The sequence below is a fragment of the Schistocerca gregaria genome, unplaced genomic scaffold (genome assembly GCF_023897955.1).
Source record: "Schistocerca gregaria isolate iqSchGreg1 unplaced genomic scaffold, iqSchGreg1.2 ptg000720l, whole genome shotgun sequence".
NCBI classification, from domain to species: Eukaryota; Metazoa; Arthropoda; class Insecta; order Orthoptera; family Acrididae; genus Schistocerca; species Schistocerca gregaria.
This window is the reverse complement of record NW_026062097.1, coordinates 121,902-133,145: the sequence shown is the minus strand read 5'-3', so window position 1 is coordinate 133,145 and position 11,244 is coordinate 121,902. Positions and strand designations below refer to the sequence as shown.

The window sequence follows — 11,244 nt, the reverse complement described above, 5'->3', positions numbered from 1 at the left end:
CCTACAAGTCCATATACGTCTGCCCACCCCGGGACGGGCAAATGTTTTTTACTGAGCTCAGAAAAGCTTACACTGAACAATAAAGCCTTTTTCAAAATGTATAAAAAAAAGGTATCAGGTGTTCGAAAGAGACTCAACCCCCCTCGCTCAGACTCTTTTTTTGACGTGGCAAGACCAGACTCTTGCTCGACGCACGCTCAGAAAAACCAGACCAGAAATTATTTTAGCTCAATGAGTCTATGCACCACTCTCACGAGTGCACACATTCGCAGAACGCACGCCTCTTGGCTCGCATGCCAGACGTTCGCTGTGCTGAGACAAACAAAAAAAAACAATGCTTGTTCGCTGTTTTTGTGAATCGTCGGGTGAAATATTTATGCTTCGGAAAAATCAATTGGGGCACCAATTAATTGCAGATTTCAACTCTTTCTTGTGTTAGGTCTAATCATCTTTCTCCTTGCAGCTTTTTGGGCCCACTCATCCTCCGAATCATGGATGACCTGTTCGATGAGTCTGATTACGTACAGAGCCAGTACCACCAGGAGCAGTCGCGGTATTGGATTTTTCAAGAACCCTGGAGCAAAATTTTTTTGTTTGTGGCAGGCGTAGCCATGCTGGAGCTGGCGCCGCGCGTTCTCAACTTTGCGTCTGCTTGCGCCCAACACGAAGGCAAAACTTCTTCAGACCAAAGCCGAAGAAAATAATGGAATCGAGTCCTCTCTCCGAGCAAAAGGGGATAAGAACCTTTTTCGAACACATCTGATATACAATGTTAATAAAAACCCTGTTGCTTTTTATCATTCGAAAACGCGAGGAAGACATTTTTTTCAAAGTTTGGTCTCGCTGAAATTCAGCATTATATACTCTTTCTCGTACACGCCTCATATATCTATGTGTTAACATCCCCATATCTAGCATATGACTTTGTACGTTGTCTCAATTTTCTGTCGCCCGTACATGATACAAGATTCTGTTTGTTTTTTCCTAGTTCAAATCAACTATGTTGGGCATTGAGTTATTAGCCTTTGTTTTCGCCAAAAAAATTAAACTTGCGTTGCCGCTAAATTATCCTTTGCTTCACCCATCCACGCTTAATGCTAAGAATTTTTTTTGTAAATAGTCTTCCGATCCCATGAATTACACCCCTACCTCGCGTGTTTCTCGTAATCAGGGTTAATTTAATTTTTTGTTTCCCAGAATGCTTGAAGACGCTAATTGGGACGCCGACTTTAACTTTTCGTCTCTATCATCAAACTACCAAAAGCTAGATGTTAGGGCTCCAACCGTAGTTCTATCTGGTATTGCCACTGATATCAACCAAGAGGAAGACTGGGACGATGACTTTGATCAGAGCAAAGCCGAAGGCAATAGTTGTACGCATCGTTTTCGAACAGTTGCAGCCATGTTTTAGATGTTATGCTTCTCAGAATATTTAGTGTTTCTATGTTGCGCATACCTCGGGCGTTTGTCTTACGGCCGAAAGGTGTTTACGCATCCAAATTCAAAACAGATAAAATTTTTTGGGTCGTCCAAATAACTCACAGATGACGGGTGGATGGCTATTCATTATTTTGTGCATATGTTTTTATGCGTTTCTAGTACAACGTTCTTGAAATAGAGTCGAAGGAAGAAATTTAACTTGAACTATTTGCTGAGCAACTCTCTTCCTATTGTACCAAAATATTTTGCTATTCAACTTGTCACGCCATAGATTTATTTGATATTACGAAATCCAGCCTTTACAGGTCCTCGGTAATCGCAGCTCAAAAAGAAAAAGTCAACCATGGTAGCACAAATCAAAAACTCTTTTCGGCTTTGAATTTCATGTTATCTGTCTCGCGTGTGTGCCGAGTTAGCTCTGAGGATTTTGTAGTTGAGTCTACTGAAAAGCACATGATACATGATTTTAAAGCTTGCATGGATTATTCAGCCAGGGATTCGGAGCAACAGCGTTTGCTTTATGCTGACTTTACCAGATTGAAAAATTCAGGCCTCTGGGTGGAAGCTGGGAACATGGCTTGGCAACTGGGGCTTTTGTCCAAGTCTCACGGGTCTGCGGTAGATGCTATAAGTTACTTCGAAACTGCCAATTCTATTTTTACAGATCTAGAGAAAGACCAAACTCAACGAAAGTTATTGAATTACGACACTGCCTTGATTTATTACCAGCTGGGTCTTACTGCGCGCATCGTGCAGGATATGGCTCAAGCGGTCAACTGTTTTAAATGTTCTATAAAAAACGCCGCCGTATACAAGAATCAAGAAGCGCTCATTGGATCCTATTTTCACATGGGGCATTGCCTATTGAAACTTAATGAATTGCTCAAAGCCATAGATTATCATTACACGTTTCTTTGCCTAATTATCGACCCGCAGTATCGTGGTTATTTCCAGCCCTCCAATGCGTCGTGTATGATCGAAGTTTTCTGCGACATCGCCCAGTGCAGTTATTTACTGAAACAAAAAGATCTCGCGTTTTTATACTTGGAACACGCAATTCTGAATTACAAGGACCACAAAGAGACGATCTTCGAGCGAACATCTACTTTCCTGGACAAGTCTGAGGTTCAGCGCCTCCTCGATGGAGATGGAACAGGTTTGAAGAACAAAACTCTCCCCAACCAGACCGAAGATGAATTAAAGTCCTGCGAGGTTCTGATAGCATCTTTGAGGTCGAATGCCTATGCTGGTAAAAAGAGTTCACCGCCATATCAGAAAGACACATACAACGATGCGGATGTTTCTGAAAACGAGAGTTGGGCGGATATCTCTTCATCTAGAGGCTCAGAAATCAACTTATTGAAGTCGCAGCTGTTGCTAGAAGAGAACATTGAGCAATCACAGCTGGACGAAGTGGCTCCATTTCGAATTTTACGCGAAATTGACTCTAATGTCATGACAGTAAAGTACCCAAAGCCTTCGACTTTGTATTCGGCGAATACAGAACGTCACGTAGGTCATATGAGTGAGACCGAGTTTGATGGCTGGCTTACTAATGTGGTTATGAAATACAAAAAGCCGTTTTATAATCTCTACGTTGCGACGGAGTCGAACAAGAACTTGCTTCTCAAAATTGATCCTGTGAATGCCTCGCCAACTACGCGCAACAACTGGTGTGTAGATTGGCTCCTTTTTTGCAGTCGCCCACTCTATAACCAAAATCTGAATGGCTGTCGAGAATGCGTCGCTTCATACATTAAGCAAATGAAGCCGTACTTTCGGACTTGTCTAGAGACCGACAGCGCGCTGCTGCGCACGACCCGCATCATTACCTTCATAGGCGCCCAAGTGTGGGATAGTCACATAGAAAATCAATTCATCTGCATCGCTGAAGCCGTTTCCAAATTGAGTCCACTCTATTTCGAAGTTCATGTTCTGATTTGCGAGACACACGTTCACCACAACTATGAATCGTATTTGGCCGTCCAAAGGCTGATTAAAATATACCAAGATGTTATTCAGCTATCCTCATCTGATGTGGCCGAGCAACATCTCGACTCGCTTAACGACCTGCAAGCGCGAATTCTGGCTGACTTTCACTTGTACCTGAGTGACCGCAGCATGCTAACAACCGAAGTTCAAACAAACATTGAAGACGAAAACTTTGACCAAATTCCGGACCACTTCTTGTTGGACGATGTCTTGAGAATGGACATTCTAATAGAGCTCTATCCAAGGCTCAAACTCAGCGAGACCAAGGCGAAAGCAGCACTTGCGCTAGGGCTGTATTTCCAGGATATCAAGAACGACTACGTGCAGGCCGAGAGGCTCTTTTTTGAGGCTCTCAAAAACTTAGACGATTTGACCATCCTGGAAGAAATGTACATTCCCATCATTACGGGGTTCGGAAGCTCGTGTCTGACATGCTATGCAGTGGTGCTGGATGCCAATCAGAAATTCCGGTACGCTATAGCCGCATTGAATGCAGCGCTGCTGTCGTTCAACATGAAGAAAGAAACCACCGAGTACTACGCGTGTCTGCATCAGGCGGCTAGAATTGCCCAAAGACAGGGCGATTTGTCGCTGTCTGCGGAATACTATAGCGAGATATGCCAAGACTACGAGCAATCTCAGCGTGTCAACGAAGCTGTTTATACGAACGAACGTTTGTGTAGTATGTATATAGAGGTGGGAAATTTGGATTATGCGATCAACACTGTCAAGAAGGCTTTGAGCATTTTTTCGTATAGTTCTGGGTTTAGTGATAAGTCGCTTGGGCTACTTTCCAAGGTGATCTATCTCGACTCCACGTATTTGTGCCTTCAGTTACAGGCCGCTTACATTCTGCTTCACAGCTACCACTGGAAGGACGGCCTGCATCACTTGAGGCATTTTGAGCGCCTATCCCTTCCAAATTCAGTTAGGCTAATAGTCTATGAGCTTCTGATACGCGCCTATATAAAAATCCGAACGTTTAGAGAAGCCGATCACTGGATTGAGGCCTGGAGAAACCTTCAAAAAAAAAAAAATTCAAAGGACAAAGGACTTTACGCGATACGTCATCGCCACTTCTTGCACCTTTCCATCGGACTATGACTTGGCTTACTACGAGTTCAAGGCGCGCAATTACTTTCACTGGAAGAAGTTGGACCTGGCCCTCGAGTTTATAGATCGAGCTATTGCGGCTACTCTGCCTACTCGCTACAACTATCTTGGCAGACAGTATTGTCTGAAGGGGCGGATTCTCAAGCAGCTGTTTAAAGATGCTAATTATTCTGGCTGGTCGAGTCACGTGGACAACTCTTTCTTCAAGCACGCTAGTTCCGCGTCTGCTTCGACCTACTCGAACTTTGAAAAGCCGATCGACTTCTTTTGGGAATGCCTTGCGACTTATCGCCAGTCCTACAAGTTTTACAAGCTGGTCGGAGACGATTGGCGAATTTCCAGAGTGACTACCGACATCGCCGAAGTCTACCTGGAGTATTTGTTTTGGCCCGTTGCGTCCGAGGAATCGCTGCTGGACGAGCTTCTTGCTGTCTCGTTCGTCAAAAAGCCATCTACTTCGCTAAAGTCCAAAAACCAGCCATTTAGAGACGTTATCGATACAGCCCATGGTTCCCCTGGCAATTCGGAGATTTCTAAAGAATTTGAAAAGCCACCTTTTGCCCAGTCGACCGGCAAGCATGAGAAGTATGCAACTTACAATTTAGAAGGTACGAGTCTTCAAAAGCGAGCTCTGAATTTGAAACATTCTGTTACACAGCGGTCTAACGTTATCCAAGACGAGTTGGCCCAAATACCTCCGGATTTTTCCGCTGCGCCACAGCATCGATTTCGCTCTTCTTCTGTGCAAGCCGACTCCTGTATCTCGCACGAGTGCATACCCTCGCTCGAGTACCAAGAAATGCGCAAACACTTGGAGCTGTCGGAACCCAAAGCTCCGAGTTCTTCTCAGCATTTGGCGCAACATGCATACCTGGAGCAAGGGAGTGCGAGCGAACACGCTTTTGACACTCTGTCTGACACGATTCCTACAGAAGATCACTCTTCGTCCTCCTTCATTCAAATCTCGTCCATTGAAAACGCGGCCAAGCTCGGCTTAGAGCTGGCCGTGAACTCCGGCGACCTCATGCTCATCTTCAACGGATACTTGAACATGGCAGAGCTTCGCTTTTTGCAGGGTCGAATTGCCTCTTCGGTTTCTTTTTGGCAGGAATTTCGTCTCCAATTTACCAACTATTTTTTGGTTTCTTCACGCGTCATCCTTCGCAATGCTCCAGCGCATTTCCTAGAGAAACAGTACCTACTGGTGAAGCGCGCGCTGAGGTTTTTGTTCTTCATGCCAAGGTCTATGGTTAATAAAAACTTGGACTTTATAGACGTGCTGCTGCTTCTCGAGCGAGATTTTGAACTTCAGCTGCAACTTTTGACGGACGACCTTTCCGTGGGGGACAGTTCGCCCGACTTGCACGATGACAACACCTCAAAGCAGCAGCACCAAAGCGAGGATCTCAGCCAGGAAGAAAGGCGCGAGCACGTTTTGAGCAAAATTGCCAGCTCCATCTGGGGACTCTTGTACTACATGAAGCGACAACAGCATCGATATAGCGAGGGAAAGATGATGTTCGAGGAACTGCGCACCATTTCGACCGACTGCATTTACAAGCTGCTTTACTTGGCCGAAATTTCGCGTTCAAGCAATCCGGAGGCGATGATTAACCAAATCAAGAATCTGAGCAGCAACCACAGCAAGAGGGCGAGCAGAATGTTGATGTTTCCTCCTCCTTCGTCGTCAATCGAGACCAGCGGCAGTTCGTATCTGTGGTCAGAACTCGAACCCGACTTCAAGATCAGATGCGAACAATTTTTCCTTTCTGCGGATCGTCAGTCCGTTCAGACCTACGAAACGCTTATGGACAGCACGAACAACAAGCTGACCAACTTAGTCTACATCATACAGCTGGACAGTCTTATTTTTCACTACGTACCTCTGACAGGCGACTACCGAATTCAGCGGATTGGCTTTGAAAAAAGTCCCGTCCAGCCTCGCCTCGACAACGATAACGTCATCCTGCTCAAAATACACCTACTTGATCAACAGCAGGAATTTGTGACTCTGTCTGTTCCCGCCTATTACACGCTCAACCGCGTACTGGATTATTTGCTCGACATCAATAACGGAAATGACGCACTTCCTATTGAACAAAAGCCGTTAAAGAAAAGGGGGTTCTTGGGTAGCTGGCTGCACGCGTCATCTCGCAACGCGTCATCGTCCTCCACTAAGTACTCGAGGATTACCAAAGTGGACAAAAGTCCCCACTTTTTTTCAAAATTCTGGCAATTGCTGTCATTCCTTAACAACACAGACGAACTGAAATCGGATGCAGATACCCAGAGGACTTTCACCAACTCGGGTCAGACGGCATCGCACCGACGGTCCTCAACACCGTTCTACAAAAGGCCGGGCTTCCTCGAAAAGCAACCCTCATCCATTGGCGCTGCCCTAAAATCCCTCATCATTCTGGCCTCATTCAAAGCTCGAACGCACCTCGAATCGGACACTTGGATACATCCGCTTTCTAACAAAATGCACAAGCGCATTTCAGACTGCTTCACCAAGCACGAGATTTCTCATTCTCTCAAGGCGCCTGTCAACCTGTTTCTATACTTGTCCACACACGTCATGCTCAGCGGTGGGTGTACCACTCAAGTAAAATTGACCTGCATTTCCCGCGAAATCCTCTCATTTCTTCACCAGCTTCTCGGCGTCCCCTGCAAAGAAACGCCGATCGATACAATTCTGTGCGAGTTTCAGCAACTTTTCTCCCCGCTCATTCAAATTCTACCCGTCAAGCACTCGGAAACGTCGCTCACTCAGAGACTGTTCCAAACCAGCGGACTCGCCTCCCTAAAAGAAAGCGGCTCGTTTTCCGGCCAGCATACGTCTCCTCCTTCGTCGTCCGCCTCTCCTGAGCGAACAGCTTTCGACGCCAACGAGGACCAAACTTCCTCTGTGCAGTTCCCCGTCATCCTGGTCTCGACTCGATACATGAGCAGTATACCCTGGGAACTTTTTCTGCCCTGCCAACCCCTCGTTCGGTACTTCCTGTTAAGAGACGCCATTACCTCCTACATCAAAAGCGCGCTTCACAATTCGTTTAGCCCAACCCAACCAAAGGACGAGTGCGCGCCTCAGAAAACCCCCTTCGTCTTCCTCAATCTTTACATTTCAAAGCCCTTCCGACACCTTCTATCTAAAGAAGTGGTTCGAAGAAACAAGCTTATTCAAAGTCTAGACAATCATCTCTGCGCAAGTTTTCAATGCTGTCGCGTAGACTACTCCAGCAACGACTCGCCCCTGTTCCCGTTTAGCACCCCCATCGTCTTGGATCCGAAGATGATCACCTCCTACAAACAGAAGTATAAATACATCAAGTTCGTAGACGTTTCAGCTTACTATCCATCCATCCAATCCATTTTCAATTTGTGCGCGCCCTCCAACCACCCAGTGTTCCTCTGCAGCTACTCAGACCTCTTGGAAACAAACTACAGTATCTATCAACTGACCAACAACCCCAACATGCTGTCCACTTTCATATTTATCCCCAACAGCAAATTCAAGCCCATCGTGCACAACCTGGTTTCTCTGTACGACCCGGACACCTCAAACTTGAAGTACCCCTCAACCGATGGCAATCGTGACTACACAAACTTGACCACACTTCTGAACTCTTTGGCAGTTAAGCACAAAACGCCTATCGTGTGTGTCAATCCGTTCGATATGTAAACTGCCCTCATAGCTCTGATAGTCACCCGTAACACCTTTTTTGGGCGTTCTGTCGAATTTTGCGCTACACAGAGGGGCGGCTCTCCGGGAACAGGCCAAGCTGCGCAGACGGTTGCCAAGAAATCGGCTCAGGAGAGTCCTCGTTATTTGATACATCGACCTTGATATGCTCAGGTGAATACGTGCATTTTCTCTATGTATAGTAATACATTTATACACGTGTATGTGCGCAGTATTATATAACATGCACGCTTTCTCGTTCCTGCAAAAAAGTTTTTTTCTGTCCAATTCTATTCAGTGACTTAATGTGTTTGTACTTTTCTTTCATCGCGGACAGCAGGCTGCGGATGAGGTTTTGATGAACTTTGACCCCTTTCCCGCTGCCCATGCTACCGAGTTAGATCAGTTGGCTGCTTACAACGCCGTCTGCTTTCTGTGCTTTGATGTCTCGACACATTATACTATCTTCGGCGCCCAAACCGGCAGTCTCTATGTTTTTCGAAGGACGGTGAACCTCGATCGGACCGCTCAGTCTGATTTTTTGCAGCTTTTGTCTTTTGACAAAATACGCGACCCTATCGACCGTGTCAGTATAAGCTCTGACGAAAAGTTTGTGGCCTTTTCTGCCGAGTTTCAAATTAATGTCCTACGCCTTCAGTTTCCCGTTCATCTGCAGCTCAATGTATGGGTGTTTCCCGTTCAGGCCTCGTTTCCGCGTCTCTTCGGAGATGTCCTTTGCACGGCTCATTTCGTGAATTTACTGACTTTGCGGCATAGCCATTCGTTCGCATCGATGTTCATAGGTCGAAGATTAGCTCTCTGATCTGGCGAGTCCCTCGAGAGCGGTCTGAACAGGACGACGGTTTCGAGGCTCTTTTCTCTGCGGACCATGGTGGGTTGGTGTACAAAACGACGCTTCACGGCGTCAATTTTCCATCCCCGACTCTTCGTTCTCTGTTTCGTAAGAAGCCGCAGAGCGAGCTCCTGTATCGGTCCAACGCGCCGATTGTGCAAATCAGCCATAGCTCTGAACTCGACCAGTTGCTGGTCTGCACCGCAGTCCGGGCGGTGTTGCTCAATTTTTCGACGACGGACTCGCAGCCGGTCGGCAGGAGGCACAAGAGTTATCCTCACGGCGGGACCTACGTTTTGGGCCGAGACTTCAAGAGGACCGCCATTTTGCTTGCGTCTCCGGAAAGGAAGTTTTTTTTCGTCGATTCTAGATCGCCTGATCAGGCGAAAGCTACTTCTTGCTACTTTTCCGCCGCCCCCTCGCCTTACCTTCGTCCGTTGGTCCCATTCGACCACGGTCGCTTGCAGCCGGACTGGATTCACGCCGTCCGCGAGGACGTGGTTGACCTTGAACTCGGCGTTTTGCTGCCCTTCTCTGTTGACATGCTGGTCTATTGGTTCCGCAACATGCTCTTCGTCTTCAACCTCGACACTCGGCAAGTTTCGAACTGGTTCGTATTCGGCGAGAATCGAGAGACGGAGATTATCTATGTGTCCACCGTCGAGGCGTTCATTTACGTTCTGTACAAGAGAGGAGGAGGGGGGGGGAGGCGAAGCTGGCGCCTGCGACTCGGCGGGATCCGAGAACGTCGCCTTCGCCGCGGGCAAAAAGCAGTTTGGCTTCGCGGAGCTGCGTCTCGACCCAGACGGCTGCGTGCGCGCCGAGGAGGGCGAGGACCGGGGTCGAGAGGTCTCCGGACCCCTGGAGCGACCCTCGGCCCCCGAGGAGGGGGAGGGAGGCGCAGCTGAATCCGACGCGCCGCCGCCAAAGGAGGAATTCGGCGACGGACGAGCGGAGCCGCGGGAAGGCGAGAGAACTCAAGTCGAGGCTTCGGTCGCATCTTTAGACGACGCTACCAGAGAAGCGGAGAACTTAGAGCAGACGCGTCGCCAGGCACCTCGGAGGACTCGCGCAGAAGAAAACAATGCTGCTGCTAGCAGCTGGGAAACAGGCGGCCACCAACGCGACAAAATCGCCTACAGCTCAAACCGCCAACTCGACGAAGACGCAGTTGATCCTACTTGCGAACTCGAATGCGAGAGAGACCACGAGACAACTGGTAAATGGGCTCAAGTTCAGAACAACAACTCTATCCTGTCATCGCCACCTTTGACAGGTGGTGGTCCCTCGACGCTCCTCCAATCGACCGTCGCTAAGGACGGTCTTGCTGCCGCGACGGCCCATTCTCGCGATCCCGCACTCCCCTTTCTCCCGATCCGGGCCAGAGAGTCGCCGCTAGCGCCACCTGGTGCGACGCCTGGTGCGACACCTGCTCATCTCGTCGAACGAAAAACACAAAATTACGGCTGTCATCGACCGCCCAGCGAGTTCGCCCAAAATGACGCCCCGCCTTCACCCGATCCTGTTCCCTCTCGCAACATGCTCAAATCCTCCTCCTGCTCGGACCTACCGAGCGTGCGCGACGGCGGGTCCTGCGCCGCTCTCGACTACTCCTCTTTAGTTGTTGTACCCGACCTGCGACAACAAGACGCGACCTCCGCACCTCAGGTGCTGCCAGCGCCCGCGCGACTCGCTGCTTCTTCTTCTCTCGCCAGGCAGCTCGGGACGTCTGCCAATCTTGTCAAGAGAAGAATGGCCACCATCGAGACTCTGAGCTTGCTCAAGCCTAAAACCAGTCCCTCTTTTCCGTTCCCCTCTTCCGCGCGTCTCTCCCTGAACGCGAGAGCGGAAGAAGTCCACCGCCATTCCAGCGACAACATCCCCTATTCGCATCGCCGCGATATCCTCGACACGCTCTCCGCCTATCTGACTTCTCAAGCTCTCGGCGGCCCAATGAAGAGCCTCCTCACCAAAAGCTCGCCCTCCGGTTCCGCGGACACCGCCTCCGATCGCCTCGGCTATCTCCCTGCACGCCCAGATTCCGCGAGAGACGTCAAAACCGCCTCTCTGTCCTCCGCCAAAACTTCTCAGGCCACCCCTTCGCCCGGTCCTTCGCTGCCCGCCGCTCCGCCGACTCTCGCCCATTCCTCCCACGTCCAGCCGC

At 48.7% G+C, this 11,244-nt stretch overlaps 1 protein-coding gene across 1 annotated transcript; it reads left to right on the top strand.

Annotated features, from left to right (window-relative positions):
- The first annotated feature begins 1,888 nt into the window (after positions 1–1,888).
- On the top strand, positions 1,889–8,924 carry LOC126320433 (uncharacterized). The gene is made up of 2 exons (XM_049993919.1): positions 1,889–5,153; positions 5,223–8,924. The coding sequence occupies exon 2, from the start codon at positions 5,345–5,347 to the stop codon at positions 8,225–8,227; it is 2,883 nt and encodes a 960-aa protein (XP_049849876.1). The 5' UTR covers positions 1,889–5,153; positions 5,223–5,344; the 3' UTR covers positions 8,228–8,924.
- Positions 8,925–11,244: the final 2,320 nt, after the last annotated feature.

What these genes read in the sequence shown, in the direction of transcription:
- LOC126320433 (XM_049993919.1), top strand. Translation starts at nt 5,345, where the DNA reads ATGCGCAAACACTTGGAGCTGTCGGAACCCAAAGCTCCGAGTTCTTCT.